Here is an 18,991-nt window from a genome sequence, read left to right on the forward strand (position 1 = left end):
ACTTATGCCTAGAGACCCTCTCCTCATACCCCCTACTTCACTTCCATCAAATAACTACACAAAAGAAAGTAAGAGTAAGGCATATCTCTTAATCTCTCCTGACAGCATCAGCATTATTGTTACCCCCTGATAATCTTCAGAAGAAACACTGTATACAATTGACCAAGAGATATAATGGCAAAAAATATCTATCCCAATGGGGGCTGGGAGATGATGCACCAGGCTAAGTGCACATAGTAGGAAGCACAAGGATCCCGGTTTTGAGCACATATACTGCCCAACCCCCCACCCCGGCTTCCTGCAAGGGGGTCAATTCATAAACAGTAAAGCAGGGCTGCAGGTGTCTATCTTCCTTTCTCCCCTCCTCTCTCAATTTTTCTCTGTCCTATCCAATAAAATGGGAAAAAATGGTTGCCAGGAGCAGTGGATTCATTGTGCTGGCACCAAGCCCCAGCAATAACTCTGGAGGCATAAAAGAAAGAAATATATATATATCAACTAAAGGACAATTACTGTCCCTATGACAACCTCTACTATAATCAAACAAGTAAATGCAGTAAAACTTAAGATTAACTTAGATCCCATTAAAATCTTAGGTGTTTTTTCTCTCTAACTTGTGGCTAGAGCCTACAAACATGATGGTATGGATACGACGTATGACATGCAACACTTTTACAACTGGGAGAAAGTCTAAGCTTATCAGAAAAAGAAAGGACCACAAAAACCAGAAAGGGGGAGTCCGGCCGTAGCACAGCGGGTCAAGCTCACGTGGCTCGAAGCATAAGGACCCTGGTTCGAGCCCCCAGCTCCCCACCTGTAGGGGAGTCGCTTCACAGGCGGTGAAGCAGGTCTGCAGGTGTCTGTCTTTCTCTCTCCCTCTCTGTCTTCCCCTCCTCTCTCCATTTCTGTCCTATCCAACAACGACAACATCAATAACAACAATAATAATAACTACAACTAGGGCAACAAAGAGAACAAGTAAATAAATAAATATTTTAAAAAAACATGCAATGACAAAAACAAAGAATCTAAATAAGAAAAATAAATTACAATTGTATATATAAAAGTGAAAAAATCCATGTAACAAAAAAAGATTTTTAAAAAATATTTATTGAACTGGAAGAAAATTCTTCAACTTTATAATTCTTTCAACTTTATAATTCTTTATAATGGTGAATAAAATGCTAATAAATTCATTATAGAGAACACTGGCCAATCAATGTGAACAGAATCTATCGTAGTCTTGGGCTGGGTAGTGGTGCACCTGGTTGAGCGCACATGTTACAGGCATCAAAGTTCGACATCCTCGAGGAAACACTCACAAAAGACATGTCTCTGATATCTGATTACTGTAAAAAATGGCGACTAATCCCTAGCACTGCAAAAACGGTATCATCTGTTTTCCATCTACACCATGCCTCGGCCTCGCGTGAGCTTAATGTGCAGCTTGGCGATACGAGAATCCGGCATGAAGCCCAGCCGGTCTATCTTGTCGTTACTCTCGATCGCACTCTGTCATTTCACAAACATCTCATAAAAACTGCAGCAAAGGTGGGCGCGAGGAATCACATCATTGCAAGACTGGCCAGCTCCTCATGGGGCGCGAGCGCTTCCACACTGCGATCATCCTCTCTGGCATTATGCTATTCCACTGCAGAATACTGTGCCCCAGTATGGTTCCGTAGCCCCCATGTCCACTTGGTCGATTCCAAATTATATTCCTCCATGAGGATAATTTCTGGAACTATCCGTTCCACCCCGGTTCCATGGCTGCCAGTTCTTAGCAACATCGCCCCGCCAGATATTCGTCGGGATGCGGCATCATCTAAGTTCATTTCCCACGTCTACGCTCGACCGGACCTGCCAATATACGCGGATATCTTCGCCCACCCTGTCCAACGCTTGATGTCTCGTCACCCAATCTGGTCCCCTATGCTTACACTGAACTTCTCTGTTCCAGACTCTTGGAAACAGAGCTGGCAGTCAGCTGAGGTAAAGAACAAACACCTCATCACAGACTCCTGCGAGCGTCAACCCGGCTTTGACCTAGCACGTTATGATTGGGCCCTCCTCAATCGCTATCGAACAGGCCATGGCCGGTGCGCCGCTATGTTCCATCGCTGGGGAGCCAGAGACGACCTGAACTGCCCCTGCTGCTACAGACAGACTATGACCCACATAGTCAACGACTGCCACCTCTCCAGATTCAAAGGAGATCTCGAAACTTTACATCAGGCTCAACCTGATGCTGTTGACTGGCTATGGAAGAAGGGCAAACACTAGAAGAAGAAGTGCACAAGGACCCAGATTCGAGCCCCCGGTCCCCACCCGCAGGCAGAAAGCTTCGTGAGTGGTGAAGCAGGGCTGCAGGTGTCTCCCTGTCTCTCTCTCTCTCATCCCCTCTCCTCTTCATTTCTGACTGTCTCTATCCAATAAATAAATAAATATAATTTAAAATATTTTTTGAAAGAACCTCTTGTCTCTTTCATTGTTTGATAAAACAATTTAAAAACTATATACCCTAACCTAACAATAAATATAACAACAAAATAGGCAAAAGAGGGGGCCGGGCGGTAGCACAGCAAGTTAAGCACATGTGGCATGAAGTGCAAAGACCAGTGTAAGGATCCCGGCTGGAGCTCCCAGCTCCCCACCTACAGGGGGGTCGCCTCACAAGCGGTGAAGCAGGTCTGCAGGTGTCTATCTTTCTCTCCCTCTCTCTATCTTCACCTCCTCTCTCGATTCCTCTCTGTCCTATCCAGCAACAACAACAACAATAACAACAACAATGGCAACACAAATGGGAAAAAAATGGCCTCCAGGAGCAGTACTGAGCCCCAGCAATAACCCTGGAGGCCAAAATAATAATAATAATAATGACAATAATCATAGGCAAAAGATATGAAAAGACTGTCTCTTTAGAAAGAAAGAAATATTCCCAGCCCATGCATCAGAAAGAAAGAGAGAAAGAAAGAAAGGATAAAAGAAAGAAAGAAAGAAAGAAAGAAAGACAGACAAGTGACCATTCCCCGCCCCTTTCTTTCCAAGAGATTCTCCACACCCTACCCTTCAGGGTGAGTACCATTTTCTCTTTTTAATTTTTTTAAAAAATTGTCTTTATTTATTGGACGGAGACAGCCAGAAATCAGGAGGGCATGGGGAAACAGAGAGAGAGAGAGAGATACCTGCAATACTGCTTCACCATTCGAAAAGCTTTTCCCCTGCAGGTGGGGACTGGAGGCTCCAAGCCGGGTTCTTGCTCATTGTAACATGTGCACTTAACCAGGTGCGCCACCAGCCACAACCATTAATTCTTTTTTTTTTTTTTTTGCCTACAGGGTTATTACTGGAGCTTGGTGCCTGACCACTGCTCCTATTGGCCATTTTTTACTTTTTGTTGTTGTTGGATAGGAAAAAGAGAAATTGAAAGAAGAGAGGAAGATAGGGAGAAAGACACCTGCAGACCTGCTTCACCTCTTGTGAAACGATGCCCCCTGCAGGTGGGGAGCCGGGGGCTTGAACCGGGATCCTTGAGCAGGTCCTTTCCCTTCATACTTTATGCGCTTAACCTGGTGCTCTACCGCCTGGCGCCCCCAGACTTAATTCTTAATGCTATCCTAAATTCTTTCTCTAGTACATTTTCTTAGCAATAAAATAAAGAAATCCATATGACTAATTAAAAAAAAATGGTAGTCCAGCTGCAGCACCAAGGACCGGCATAAGGATCCCTGTTCAAGCCCCCGGCTCCCCACCTGCAGGGGAGTCGCTTCACAGGCGGGGAAGCAGGTCCTCAGGTGTCTGTCTTTCTCTCCCCCTCTCTGTCTTCCCCTCCTCTCTCCATTTCGCTCTGTCCTATCCAACAACAACGACAGCAACAACAGCAACAATAATAATAATAACCACAACAATGACAAAACAACAAGGGCAACAAAAGGGGAAAAAATGGCCTCCAGGAGCAGTGGATTTGTGGTGCAGGCACTGAGTCCCAGCAATAACCCTGGAGGCAAAACAAAAACAAAACCCTGTGCTTTGTAAGGTAATCTATTCAGTACTCTAGACATCATCTATTAGATGTACACAGTGAAAATGGTCTCAATAAAATGTGTTGACTGAAGAGTCGAGCGGTAGCGCAGTGGGTTAAGCGCATGTAGCAGGAAGCCCTAGGATGGGCATGGGGATCCCGGTTTGAGCCCTTCACACCCCACCTGCAGGGGAGTCGCTTCACAAGCGGTGAAGCAGGTCTGCAGGTGTCTGTCTTTCTCTCCCCCTCTCTGTCTTCCCCTCCTCTCTCCATTTCTCTCTGTCCTATCCAACAATGATGACATCAATAACAACAATAGTAATAACTACGACAGTAAAACAACAAGGGCAACAAAAGGGAAAATCAATAAATAAAATATTTTTTTTAAATGTGTTAATTGGAAAAGTGAGGAGACCTCTGATCTAGACCACCACCCCAGACTCTACGTGCAGAAATCTCAGGGTGAGGGCCAGAGAGTGTCACACCCTTTAGCGTTCACGTTACCACGTGCAATGGCCAGGGCTCAAGCTCCCAGCTCCCACATGCAGTGGGGAAGACTCGTGAGCGGTGGAGCAGGGCTACAGGCATGCGTTTGTCTTTCCATCTCCCATCCCTCTCTATTTCTGTCTCAATTAAGGAAGAAAGAAAAAAAAGCGGAGGCAGGAGGTGGCACATCTAGTTAAGTGCACACATTACAGTGCACAAGGACCCAAGTTCAAGCCCTTCGTCCCTATTTGCAGAGGGAAAACTTCACAAGGAGTGAAGCATGGCTGCAGGTATCTCTCTGTCTCTCTCCCTCTCTCTTTCTCCCCCTCACCTCTCAATCCAATCACAAATAAATATAAATATATAATAAACATAATACTTAACACACACCAAGTACCAAGAAAAAAAGAGAGAAAGATAAAAAAGGAGAGAAAGAAAGAAAGAGAGAGGAAAGAAAGAAAGAAAGAAAGAAAGAAAGAAAGAAAGAAAGAAAGAAAGAAAGAGGTACGGGAGGTGGCACAGTGGTAAAGCTTTGGACTCTCAAGCATGAGGTCCCGAGTTCGATCCTCGCCAGCACATGTGCCAGAGTGATGTCTGCTTCTTTCTCTTTCCTCCTATCTTTCTCATAAATAAATAAAATCTTTAAAAAATATATTTAAGGGAGTCGGGCGGTAGCAAAGAGATTAAGCACAAGTGGCACAAAGCACAAGGACCGGCATAAGGATCCCGGTTCGAGCCCCCAGCTCCCCACCTGCGGGGGAGTCGCTTCACAGGCGGTGAAGCAGGTCTGCAGGTGTCTGTCTTTCTCTCCCCCTCTCTGTCTTCCCCTCCTCTCTCCATTTCTCTCTGTCCTATCCAACGACAATGACATCAATAACAACAACAATAATAACCACAACAATAAAATAACAAAGCAACAAAAAGGGGAAATGAATAAATAAATAAAAATAAGTAAATAAATAATAAATAAAATAAAGTATATTTTTAAAAAAGAAAAGAAGGAGGAAGGAAAGAAAGGCAGGAAGGAAGGAAGGAAGGAAGGAAGGAAGGAAGGAAGGAAGGAAGTTTTAGCATGGGTCTTCAGTTTCTTGGAAAGGCGGAGTGGGGAGCAGTCCCTCACCTCGATTTTACCCTCCTTGGCGGCCAGCTTCAAGGGCGTGAGGCCCTGTGAGTTGGGGATATCTTCCAGGAACACAGGAGGGTTCTGTTCAACACCAGCTTTGAGGATCCTGTCATACATGTCAATCACCAGCTGGCTGTTGTCGGCAGAGTCGTCTGCGATCGTCACCAAGGCGTGCAGGACGGTGTTGCCCTGCGAGTCCGCGGCCTGCAGGCTGGCGGGCTGGTGCTTGTTCTCCAGGAGGTAGGCCACCATGTCCCACTGCTTGGTACACGCAGCCAGAGAAAGGGGCAGCTCACCTGGAGGCCGAGGAAGCAGCTGTGGCCTCCGTTTTTCCAACCCCCCACCTGCCCGATCCTCATGCTCCACGGACAGAAGGTCCGTCGGGCACCCACAGAAGGGGACGGAGCAGTGTGTCTCTGGGTCCTGGGCCCACCCAAGTCTGCCCTGTAAGGGCAAAAGGTCCTGGGTCCCACAAGGGCAGCTGTGCTTTCTTTCTCTTAGGAACCAGATAAAGGCAGCCCTGTCTGGTCTGACCCAAGGGACAGGGGACCAAAGCTCTTGACTTTTTTTTTTTTTTTGCCTCCAGGGTCATTGCCGGGCTTAGTGCCTGCACCACGATCCACTGCTCCTGGAGGCCATTTTTTCCCTTTTGTTACCCTGGTTGTTTTACCATTGTTGTGGTTATTATTATCGTTGCTATTGATGTCGTTGTTGTTGGGTAGGATAGAGAGAAATGGAGAGAAGAGGGGAAGACAGAGAGAGGGAGAGAAAGATAGATACCTGCAGACCTGCTTCACTGCCTGTGAAGCGACTCCCCTGCAGGTGGGGAGCCGGGGGCTCCAACCGGGATCCTAACGCCAGTCCTTGGGCTTTGCGCCACATGCACTCAACCCACTGCGTTACCGCCCGACCCCAGCTCTTGACCTTTTAAGGGAGTAGAATGGGGAGAGCCAACCAAGACGCTCATCCTCTCTGTCTCTCTCTTCTCTTCTCTCCTGCAGAGCCAAAACTCTCAAGGTCAGGCAGACCTCGATTTAAAGGCAGCTCTGTCACACACTGACTGAGTGACCTCAAGCAAAATCTTCCTCCTTCTGTGTCTCAACCCATCCAAGAGAAGTTCCTCACTGGGGCCGGGTGGTGGCGCACCTGGTTGATTGCAATGTGCAAGGACCCAGGTTCAAGCCCCCAGTCCCCTCCTGCATGAGGGAAGCTTCATGAGCAGTGAAGCAGTACTGCAGGTGTCTCTCTCTCTCTCCCTACCTTATTTTCCTCTTCACTCTCAATTTCTCTGTGTCTATAAAAAACAAAAAGTAAATAGAATTGGGGGCTGGGTGGTGGCACACCTAGTTGAGTGCACATGTTAGAGTACACAAGGGCCCAGGTTCAAGGCCCCTAGTCCTCACCTGTAGGAGGAGAAAAGCTTTGTGAGTGGTGAAGCAGTGCTGCAGGTGTCTGTCTCTCTCCCTACCTCCCCCTTCCCTCTCAAATCCTGCTGTCTCTACCAAATAAAGAAATAAAATTAATTTTTATGGAGGGTCAGGCGGTAGCACAGTGGGTTGAGCGCATGTGGTGCAAAGCGCAAGGACCGGTGTAAGGATCCCAGTTCGAGCCCCCGACTCCTCACCTGCAGGGGTGTCAGCTCACAGGCAGTGAAGCAGGTCTGCAGGTGTCTACCTTTCTCTCCCCCTCTCTGTCTTCCCCTCCTCTCTCCATTTCTCTCAGTCTTATTCAATATCAATAAGCAACAATAATAATAGTAACCACAACAATGACAAAACAACAAAGGCAACGAAAGGGGAGGGGAATAATCACTTCCAGGAGCAGTGGATTCGTGGTGCAGGCACCAAGCCCCAGCAATAACCCTAGAGGCAAATTTTTTTAATAATAAATAAATAAGTTAATTAAATTAAAATTTAATTTTTAAAAAAGAAAAAGGAAGAGAGAGAATGGATACCAGGTAGTGGTGCACCTGGTTAAGCACATACTACAGTGTGAAAGGTCCCAGGTTCAAGCACCTTCAGGGGAGAAGCTCCATGAATGGTGACGCAGAACTGCAAATGTCTCTCTCTCTCTCTCTCTCTGTCTCTTTGCCTTTCTCTATTTCCCCCTTCCCCCTCAATTTCTGTCTCTATACAATAATAAATAGGCAATTAATAAAAATTTAAAGAGAGAGAGAGAGAGAACGGATCCTCACCGAAATAGAAGCAAGCCCCTTGGTTCTTCTGGAAGAAGTGGCCACAGGCCCGGGCATGCACGTCAGCCCCATTCTCCACCAGGAGCTTCACACACTGCAGACTTCTCTTCTCGATGGCAATGTGCAGGGCACTGTGGCCTCGGTAGTAGTCATCTGTGCACTGGGCCTTAACCAGGGGTGTGGGGTTGCAGGAAGCTCGGTCGATCTGCAGCAGCGGCAGGATGCAGGCGTTGGCCCCGTCCTGAAGGTTCAGTACAGCCTTCATCAGGCATGTCTTCCCTGTGGAACCTTCTGTGGGAGAAGAGGGGAAGAAGATGAGGCCCTTGAGTCTGAAGTGGTTGGCCAGGCTCCCAAATGTTCTTTGGGAGGACTAAGAAAAAAAGATTGCCCCACAGCCTGGTGGGAACACAGCTGCACTGCCTGGATCACTCCATGGGTGTCAAAATGCCAACAGCAGCTCTGACTGCATTGCTGCCCTGCAGTTTTCTTTTTTTCTCTCTCTCTCTCTCTCTCTTTTTTTTCCTTTGCCTCCTGGGTTATCGCTTGGGCTCAGTGCCAGCAGTACAAATCCATTGCAGCTGGGGGGGGGGGAGGTTATTTTTTTACTATTTTATCGGACAGGACAGAGAGAAATGGAGAGAATAGGAGACTGGGGGGTAGGGGTAGACAGCATAATGGTTATGCAAAGAGACTTTCATGCTTGAGGCTCCCTAGTCCCAGATTCAATCCCCTGCACCACCATAAGCCAGAGCTGAGCAGCGCTCTGGTTAAAAAATAAATAAATAGGGGCCAGTGCAGCGGGATAAGCGCACATGGCGCGAAGCACAAGGACCAGCATAAAGATTGAGGTTTGAGCCTCCAGCTCCCCACCTGCAGGGGGGTCGCTTTATAAGGGGTGAATCAGGTCTTCGGGTGTGTTTCTCTCTCCCTCTCTTTCATCCCCTCCCCTCGATTTCTTTCTGTCCTATCCAGCAGCAATGACAGCAATAACAACAATAATAATGACAACAGCAACAATAAACAACAAGGGCAACAAAAGGGAAAATATGGCCTCCAGGAGCAGTGGATTCATGGTGCAGGCACCGAGCCCCAGTGATAACCCTGAAGGCAAAGAAAAAAAATAATAAATGGTAAAAAGAAAGGAGGGAAGAAAGAAAGGTAAAAAATAGAGAAAACGTTAAAGAGAGAGAGAGAGACAGACAGACAGACAGGCACCTGCAGACTTGCTTCACCACTTGTGAAGCAACACCCCTTCAGGGGGGAGATGAGAGCTCGAACCCAGATCCCTACACAGGTCCTTGGCTTAGTACTATCTATGTGCGCTTAACCAGGTGTGCTACCACCCAGCCCCCAGTTATATTTCTAAAACACAAGTAGTCACATATGTATGCATTCTATACCAGAACACCTGAGGGGCCTAGAGATCGTTCATCTGGTCAGGCATAAAGCTCTGGGATTCGAACTCTAGCACCAAATCAGCTCTGCAGGTGATGGAGTGGTGCTGTGAAGCCTTTCTGTTTCTTTCTCTCTTTCTCTATCTAAAATTAAAAGAATGAAAAAAAAATGTTCACACACGAGTGGCGGAATGGCATGTTTGTAAGTCTAGCAAAATAAGGAGAAGGAGGAGGAGGAGCAAGAGAAGGAAGAAGGAGAGGAGGAGGAGGAAAATTAAAGTAGCATTTGCTAAATAACTCCCACCATTTAATAGAAAATTGGGTAACCTTTCCCTCTTTTTACTTAATTAAGTTATTTATTTAGCAAGAGATCAAAGCAAGAGAGAACCACGATATCACTCTGGCAAGTCTGGTACCCAGAGTTCTACCTCGGGACTTGACACGTGCTCTTCCGCCTCCCCCGTCTATTGGCCACTTTCTTCTACAATATTTTTTATGCAGCGCCAGGGAACAAACCCTCCCTGACGAGTTCATTCTACACTTTTAGAGACTGGGGGTGAGGAGGGAAAGAGACCAAAGCACTGTTGCCCTCCATCCATGGAGCTCCTTGATGCTATCAATAGTGTTTCCAAGTGCTACTAGGGGTGGAAGCCAGGGACTCACACTGGGAAGCATGTACTCAACTGTTGAACCGCCTCCAGGGCCCATGTGGCTTCTCTCAACCTTTGTCTTCTTCACTGTAAAATGGGAAACTTTGGGAGCTGGGCGGTGGCGCAGCGGGTTAAGGGCACATGGTGCGAAGCGCAAGGACTGACCCAAGGATCCCGGCTCCCCACCTGCAGGGGAGTCGCTTCACAGGCGGGGAAGCAGGTCTGCAGGTGTCTGTCTTTCTCTCCCCCTCTCTGTCTTCCCCTCCTCTCTCCATTTCTCTCTGTCCTTTCCAACAACAACAACAGCAGTGGCAACAATAACAATGACAAGGGCAACAAAAAGGGAAGAAATGGCCTCCAGGAGCAGTGGATTCATCGTGCAGGCACTGAGCACCAGCAATAACCCTGCAGGCAAAAAATTAAATTAAATTAAAAAGTATACAAATGAAAAACAATGAAGGTCTTTCATAAAAAGAGTAGGGGGAACCAGGTGATGGTACACCTTGTTAAACGCATACATTACCATGCACAAGGACCCAGGTTCAAGCCCCCAGTCCCCACCTGCAGGGGGCAAGCTTCATGAGTGGCTGAAGCAGGGTTGCAGGTGTCTGTCTCTCTCCCTCTCTGTCTCCTCCATCCTCTCAATTTCTGGCTGCCTCTAATAAATAAATAAAGATAGGGGCCGGGCACTAGCGCACTGGGTTAAGTGCACATGGCTTGAAGCACAAGGACCTGAGTAAGGATCCCAGTTCTAACCCCCGGTTCCCTACCTTCAGGGGGCTCGCCTCACAGACGGTGAAGCAGGTCTGCAGGTGTCTATCTTTCTCTCCCCTTCTCTGTCTTCCCCTCTTCTCTCTATTTCTATCTGTCCTATCCAACACAAATGACATTAATAACAATAATAATAGTAATAACCACAACAATGATGAAACAACAAAGGCAACAAAAGGGGAAATAATAGCCTCTAGGAGATTTGTGGTGCAGGCACCAAGCCCCAGCAATAACCCTGGAGGCAAAAATTTTTTAAAATAATAAAATAAATAAAGATAATAAAAATAAAATGGAAGTACCTTAAAAATAATAGGATATGTTCATTATATCTTAATAATACTGTACCTTTCTTTTTTAATGACTTCTTTAAAAAAATCAAGAGGGAAAAAAAGAGGGAGAGAGGGAGGGATGGAGGGAGGGAAAAAGGGAGAAGCAGAGCACTGCTCTGGTACTTGCAATGTTAGGGACTGAGCTCCAGATCTCATACTTTTAGGTTTAAAATTCTAGACACATGGCCCAAGAGGTGGCACAGTGAATAAAGCATTGGACTCTCAAGCATTAGGTCCCCGACAGCACATGTACCAGAGTGATGTCTGGTTATTTGTCTCCTCCTATCTTTCTCATTAATAAATAAATAAAATCTTTTTAAAAAAAATTATAGGACACACACAAGGATCCCAGTTCAAGCCCCTGGCTCCCCACCTGCAGGGGGGTCACCTCACAGGCGGTGAAGCAGGTCTGCAGGTGTCTGCCTTTCTCTCCCCCTCTCTGTCTTCTCCTCCTCTCTCCATTTCTCTCTGTCCTATCCAATAAAAATGGGGGGGGGATGACTGCCAGGAACAGTAGATTCATAGCATTGGCACCAAACCCCAGTGATAAGTCTAGAGGTAAAATAAATAAATAAATAAATAAATATCTAGTCACTGCATCACTCCTTAGGTCAGTGCATGCTGTGACAGAAAGAAAGAAAGAAAGAAAGAAAGAAAGAAAGAAAGAAAGAAAGAAAGAAAGAAAGAAAGAAAGGAAAGAGGAAGACGAGGAGGAGAAAAGGGAGGAGAGGAGAAGAATGCATTCACTGGGTCACTGAGGTAGGCCAGGGACCCATAGTAGTGTGTGGAAGTGAGAACACAGCCACAAACATGGAGCTGCTGTCCTCAGCTCCGTCCACAGCCCCCCAAAGCATTCCAGCAAGAGGGCAGCTATGAGCACAGCCCCTCAACTCCTGACCAGTCAGGCCCAGCCAGCCAGCCAGCCAGCCCAGTCTCAGCTGGCAGGACGTCACTGGCCCAGCAGAACAGGCCTACCTGTGTACTCGCTGTCCGTAAGGTACTTGCTGGTCCTGCTCAGGAACTCTGACAGACCAGCCAACTCCTCAGGGACACCCCTGGAGACCACGCTGAAGAGTCGGTCCCGGTCAAAGTAGTTTGGGTCCGGCTGTCTGTGGGGGATTTGGTTTATGACTGACACTGTACAGAAGCCATCACCTGCTCCTGTCCCCAAAACTCTCCCACCCCTTCCCTATAGGAAGTCCTATGAGCATTGAACACCCTGGAGGCCCAGGAGCTTCATGGGAGCTTTTCTGAGCTTCTGCCCTCCCAATTTCAACCAAGGAGACCCTAAGTGCCTGGGGCGGAGTGCCCACAGCACTGCCCTGAGTACAGGCATCACCAGTGTTTTCAAGCATCGAATACTTATTTTAAAAAAAAAAGATTTTGTTTATTTATGAGAAAGATAGGAGGAGAGAGAGAACCAGACATCGCTCTGGCACGTGTTGCCAGGGATCGAACACGGGACCTCATGCTTGAGAGTCCAAAGCTTTATCACTGCGCCACCTCCCGGACCACCGGTGCTTATTATTTTCTAGGTGCCGTGAGGATCTTGAAACAGGTTCATTCTCTCAATAGGATGAGCTTCAGTACAGGAACTTGTGAGAATTCATAAAATGCACATGTGGCCATGCATAAGGACCTAGGTTCAAGGCCCTGGATCCCAACTGCATGGAGAAAGCTTCGGGAGTGGTGAAGCAGTGCTGCAGACCTCCCCCTCCTTCCCCCTCTCCCTTCCCCTCCCCTTCCCCTTCCTCTTCCTCTCACCAGAGCACTACTCAACTCTGGCTTATGGTGATGTGGGGATTGAACCTGGGACTTGGGAGCCTCAGGCATGAGAGTATCTGCATAACTATTATGCTATTTACCCCTGCCCCTGACCTGATTCTTAAACGAGGGGAAGAGCTAGTGCTGGAACCTATCAGATACTCACTGGAGTTTAAGCTACACTTCCGGGAAAGAACCCAGAAGGAGCAAGTGGTAGGAAGGGGGCAGAGCGTGGGGGCACATCCCTAGTAGGCATGTTACTATTTAGAGTCCAGTTTGCCTCTGGGGCATCTACCCAACCAGTAGTCAGAAAAGGATTAAGATGGGGGTGATTTGATTTTGGGGGTTCCCCAGGTCTGAGCTCCACCTACCCCAGAAATGGGCTAACTGGTAGGAACTGGTGACTCTTTCTCAGTCGGGGTTGGGGAGGGGTGAGAATCAGGATTTTTTTTTTTTAACTTAGTTATTTTCATACGGGGTGATAGCAAAATGACTATGCAAAGATACTCTCATGCCCAAGGCACCAAAGTCCCAGGTTCAATCCTCTGCACCACCATAAGCCAGAGCTGAACAGTGCTCTGGTAAAAAATATATATATATTTAGGTCTGAGAAGATGGCAAAATGGCTATGCACAAAGGCTTCCATACTTGATCCTCCAAAGGTTACAGGTTCAACCCCCCGTACCACCATAAACCAGCACACTTAGCTCTAGTTAAAACGAAACAAAACATGTGAAATTATACCCTTGTTATCATATAATTTTGTAAATCAATATTAAATCACTAATACAAAATGAAAAAAATAAAGAGAGAGAGAGAAAAGGAGCCAGCCGGTGATGCACCTGGTCATACACACATTACAGTGGGTTCGAGCCCCCAGGCCCCACCTGCATGGGGAAAGCTTCATGAGTGGTGAAGCAGGGCTGTAGGTGTCTCTCTGTGTCTTTCCCCTCTACCTCCCCTACCCCCATCAATTTCTCTCTGTCTCTATTGAATTATAAATAAATAAATAAATGATTTAAAAGTAATAATAATAAAAACTTTTTAAAAGTTTAAAAAAAGAAAAAATATATTTGGGAGAAAAACATAAAGATTATGCAAAAGACAGTAATGCCTGAGGCTCTGAAGTCACAAATTCAATCCTCAGCACCACCACAAACCAGAGCTGAGCAGTGCTCTGTTTAAAATAAAATAGTAATAAATAAATAAAGATTTTGTGATTTACAAGAAGAAGAGATAGCTAGAATATCACTCTGGAACAGTGATGCCCAGGATTGAACCCAGGATCTCATGCTGATAAGTTCAGTACTATGCCTTGGCCACCTCTCAGACAGTAGTCAGTCATCTTTCAGGCCTTAGCCATGTGACCTATAAAGCCAGGCCTGCCTGCTCAACAACAGGAAGCTGCAAGTCTGTCTCACCCCTACCAGACACAACCGCCAACCACTAAGACACACCACGTGGTCTCCACATGATCTTAAGGGCTCTGGGGCCAACAGCCCTGTGGGCAGTCTGGATGGGGGAAGTTACCATGTGGACAAAGCACTTCCTGTCACAGGGTGGCATCACGGGCCTGGATTAGGGAAGCCCAGCAAGGACACAGATTGAAGCACTAAGGAGCTTGTTCTGCCTGTTGTGCAGGCAGGCTACCCAGTTCCCAGAAGCCTCACACACATGTCATCCTGTCCTGGGCTGGATTTGACCTCAGTCTCCCAGCACAGAGTACAAACACTCCGAGATTACGACTGCAGAAATGTCCTAATTTCTTGTCTTCTGAGTTCACATTCTTCCTCGGACACACACTCTTTCAGCTTCATGTACTCAGCTGACCCTGGCAGTCTCTTTTTTATTTTTATTTTATTTATTTATTTATTTGTTTGTTTGTTTATTTTACCAGAGCACTACTCAGGTCTGGCTTATGGAGAGGTGCAGGGGACTGAACCTGGGACTTTGGAGGCAGTCTCCTTTTTAAAATGTTTTCTTTCCTTGGCAGCACTGGAGCCTCAAGCCTGCATGAATCCACTGCTCTTAAAACTGACTCTTAGGGAGTTGGGCAGTAGGTGCAGCGGGTTAAGTGCATGTGGCACAAAGCACAAGGATCCCGGTTCGAGCCCCCGGCTCCCCACCTGCAGGGGAGTCGCTTCACAAGTAGTGAAGCAGGTCTGGAGGTGTCTGTCTTTCTCTCCCCCTCTCTGTCTACCCCTCTTATCTCCATTTCTCTCTGTCCTATCCAACAGCGACGACATCGATAACAACAACAATAACTACAACAATTAAAAAACAAGGGCAACAAAAAGAGAAAATAATTTTAAAAAAAACTGACTCTTTTTTTTCTCTCATTATTTTCACTTTAGAGAGGGAGACACCGCGGCACCAGTCCACTGTCTACCAAGCTGACCTTGGTGCTCTCTGTGCATGCTCCTATGTGCCTGGGCTGCGACACAGGACATTGCACATGGTAAAACAAGAGTTTTTTTAGAGGTGGCTGGGGTAGTGGTGGAGTGGATAAGCTTTCAGTCTCTCAAGAGTGAGGTTCTGGGCTCAATCCCTAACGTGCCAGAGTAATGCTCTGGTTCTTTCATGTTATAAAGTTTACTTTTAAAATAAACAAATAAAGAGTGGGGGAGACAGCATAATGGCTGTCCAAACAGACTCTCATGCCTGAGGCTCCAAAATCCAGCACCACAATAAACCAGAACTCAGCTGTGTTCTGGTAAAATAATAATAATAATAATAATAAATTAAATAAAAAGAATTCTACTAAACGAGATTTCTCCCAGCCCTTGCATCCTCCCTGATTATAGCCCAGTTCCCCAGCCCTGTCACAGTTCCTGTGGGGGTAGCTGATAGGTTTCACTTTAGCCCGGAAGGGAGAATCAAGGACACTCTCAGGCCCAAGAGGCATAGACCCAGACCAAAGACCCCACAGGCTGCTGGGAAGGGACACTGGGACTGCACTGGGTCACTAAGCCAAAAGAGGAGGAGGGCTCCATGGAAGGCGAGGAGGCCTAGGGTTCTGCCCCCACTTGCTGCCTTACCTGGCTCCTGGTCTGTTACGGTAGTCAGGTCTCACTTTGATTTGAGGAGAGAAGTTTCGGTCCTCTGGATCATACTTTGACTCCATGGGGCGTGACTCGTCCCCATGACCCAGCTTCCCACTTTCCTCCTCCGTGCCATCATCTTGGACCCCATATGACGTCTCAAAGCGGAAAGCTGCAGGGCTGGAGGGTGAGGTCATCCCAAGGGGAGAAGCTGCTCTGTGAGCTGGGGACTCTGTGGAGACAGAGATGGCACAACCCCTCCTTCCTCCAGTCTCAGGTCCAGCTCAGGAGAAGAGGTCTGGCTGGATCTGCAAAAAGAGTTTAGTACAAAAGGACCCACCCACTGTGAGGGAGTTTAGCCCCAAAGAAAACGGGATATTTTGGGGTAGGGGTGGGGCAGAGGCTGAGAAAGAGGGAGGCACATGATTGCACATTCTAAAATGGAAAAGGGATCTAACAGGGTGGTCACTTGTGTATTCACTGTCTCACGGGAAGGAACAAGGTTGCCCCAGACTCCCCATACCTCAGCCTCCAGACAGCTAAAAGGTCATAGGCACAGACGTAGGTGGAAAAAATCGTTTGCATTAACAGCAAAACCTTTTTCCTACACAACGTCTCCACATCTGGCCCAGTGGCCAATGTTTCCAACAGATAACAGTTCACTTGTGGCGTGAGAGTGACTTGTTCAACATTTCATCACAGAAGGGGAACACTCTGGGGAAACTGTCAGAAAAATAAGCCCCCACTTCCTATGGGCAACTAGTATATATATTTCCTTTTGTTGCCCTTGTTGTTTTATTGTTGTAGTTATTACTGATGTTATTGTTGTTGGATAGGACAGAGAGAAATGGAGAGAGGAGGGGAAGACAGAGAAAGAGGAGAGAAAGATAGACACCTGCAGACCTGCTTCACTGCCTGTGAAGCGACTGACCCCCTGCAGGTGGAGAGCCTGGGGCTCAAACTGGGATCCTTAAGCCAGTCCTTGCTTTTGGGCCATGTGTGCTTAACCTGCTGCGCTACTGCCTGACGACTTTTTTTTTTTTTTAACCAGAACAATGCTCAGCTCTAGTTTATGGTGGTGCAGGGGACTGAACCTGGGACTTTGGAGGCTCAGGTATAAGAGTCTCTTTGCATAACTATTATGCTATCTACCCTTGCCCCCTAATTTTTTAAATAATGTTTAATAATGTTAATAATCATTTTTTTAAACGAGCGAGAGGAAGGCAGAGTGAGAAAGCTGAGCATCATCTTGGCAAGTGTGATGCTGGAGATCGAACTCAGGACCTCATGGTGAGAGTCCAGTGCTTTATCCACAGTGCCATCTCCCAAGTTGCAGGGCAAATAATTTTTTACAAAGGAGTCCAAAGCATTAAATAAGATAAGTCTCTTGAACAAATGGGGAGGGGCAGGCGATGGCACACCTGGTTAAGCGTTCACATTACATTGTGCAAGGTCCCGGGTTCAAGCCCCTGGTCCCCACCTTCATGGAGAAAGCTTTGCAAGTGTTGAATCAGGGCTGCAGGTGTCTCTCTGTCTCTCTCCCTCTCTGTCTCTCTCCCTCTCCTCTCAACTTCTCTGTCTCTATCAAATAAGTAAAATAAATTTTTATTGTTGTAGTTATTATTGTTGTCGTTATTGATATCATTGTTGTTGGATAGGACAGAGAGAAATGGAGAGAGGAAGGGAAGACAGAGGGGGGGAGAGACAGACACCTGCAGACCTGCTTCACCGCCTGTGAAGTGACTCCCCTGCAGGTGGGGAGCTGGGGGCTCGAACTGGGATCCTTACGCCAGTCCTTGCACTTTGCACCACCTGCGCTTAACCTGCCGCGCTATCGACATACTCCTATAAAAATAATTTTTAAAAAATGGTTCTGGGAAAATTGGGTTAAAATGTGCAGAAGAATGAAACAGGATCACCACACATCACTATGTGCAAAAGTCAACTCCAAATGAACCTAAGACTTAAACGTTAGACAGGAAACCATCAGACACAAAAAGAAAACATTGGCAGAACAGTCCAAAATGCTTACTTTGAATCAAATCCAACAGCAAGGAAAACAGAATGAAAATCAATAGATGGGAGGGCAGCAGAGACAGCTTAGTGCCTATGCAAAAGACTTTCATGCCTGAGGCTCTGAGGTTCCAGGTTCAATGCCCAGCACTACCAGAGCTGAGCAATGCTCGGTCTCTGTCTTTCTCTCTGTATCTCTGTCAAATAAAATAAAATAAATAAATAAATCAAAGGGGCTGGGGGAGTCGCAGAGCATTAGAAACAAGCCTACCCTCCGGTTTGGCAATTCCTCTGCTAGAGATCTTATCCAAAGGAAACAAAACACCTATTCAAAGAGATCTATCTGGGTATACCTATGTTCACAGCAGCGCTACCTGTAATAGCCAAAACTTGGAAGCAACCTAGATGCTCAAGAACACGTGAGTGGCTAAGAAATTTATGATATGTTGGGTTGTTGGAAAAGTCAGGATAGGGGCTAGGTGGTCGTGCACCTGGTTGAGGGCACATGTTACAGTGTGTAAGGACCCAGGTTCAAACCTCTGGTCTCCACCTGCAAGGGGAAAGCTTTGTGGTGAAGCAGGGCTGCAAATGTCTCTCTTTCTCCCTATCAACCCCTTCCCTTTTGATTTCTGGCTGTCTCTATCCAATAAATAAATAAAGATAGTTTTACAAAGAAGTCAGGATGCATTTTTGCATCCAGAAAAATGTCATGACTTTTTCAGCAAGTCAATATATACACAATGGAATGTTACTCAGCTGTAAGAAATTATTACACTCGGGAGTCGGGCAGTAGCGCAGGGGGTTAAGCGCACATGGCGCAAAGCACAAGGACTGGCATCAGGATCCCGGTTCAAGCCCCCAGCTCCCCAGCTGCAGGGAGTCGCTTCACAGGCAGTGAAGCAGGTCTGCAGATGTCTATCTTTCTCTCCCCCTCTCTGTCTTCCCCTCCTCTCTCCATTTCTCTCTGTCCTATCCAACAACGACGGCAAAAATAATAACTACAACAATAAAACAACAAGGGCAACAAAAGGGAATAAATAATTTTTTAAAATTCTTTAAAAAAAAAAAAGAAATTATTACACTCTCTCTTTTGCCGTATCTTGAGAGAAACTTGAAGGAATCATGCTAAGTGAGATAAGCCAGAAGGAGAAGGATGAATCCCAAATGATCTCACTTCTAGAGGGAACTAAAGAAGCAAGGACAGA

The 18,991-nt window shown here is 46.7% G+C and overlaps 1 protein-coding gene across 3 annotated transcripts in view; it reads right to left on the minus strand.

Annotated features, from left to right (window-relative positions):
- The window catches only part of TRPV2 (transient receptor potential cation channel subfamily V member 2), a 38,252-nt gene that overhangs the window by 15,865 nt on the left and 3,396 nt on the right, over window positions 1-18,991 (minus strand). For 2 of the 3 annotated variants that reach the window (XM_060204474.1, XM_060204475.1), the window contains 4 exons: window positions 15,771-16,081; window positions 11,944-12,077; window positions 7,825-8,115; window positions 5,628-5,926 (listed from right to left, as the gene is read on the minus strand). In XM_060204474.1, coding sequence (XP_060060457.1) covers window positions 5,628-5,926; window positions 7,825-8,115; window positions 11,944-12,077; window positions 15,771-15,970 — 924 coding nt within the window. In that variant the 5' untranslated portion in view covers window positions 15,971-16,081. The remainder of the gene's footprint in view (window positions 1-5,627; window positions 5,927-7,824; window positions 8,116-11,943; window positions 12,078-15,770; window positions 16,082-18,991) is intronic. The other variant, XM_060204476.1, reaches the window with a different exon arrangement.

This window comes from Erinaceus europaeus, chromosome 12, assembly GCF_950295315.1.
Source record: "Erinaceus europaeus chromosome 12, mEriEur2.1, whole genome shotgun sequence".
In the NCBI taxonomy this organism is placed as follows: domain Eukaryota; kingdom Metazoa; phylum Chordata; class Mammalia; order Eulipotyphla; family Erinaceidae; genus Erinaceus; species Erinaceus europaeus.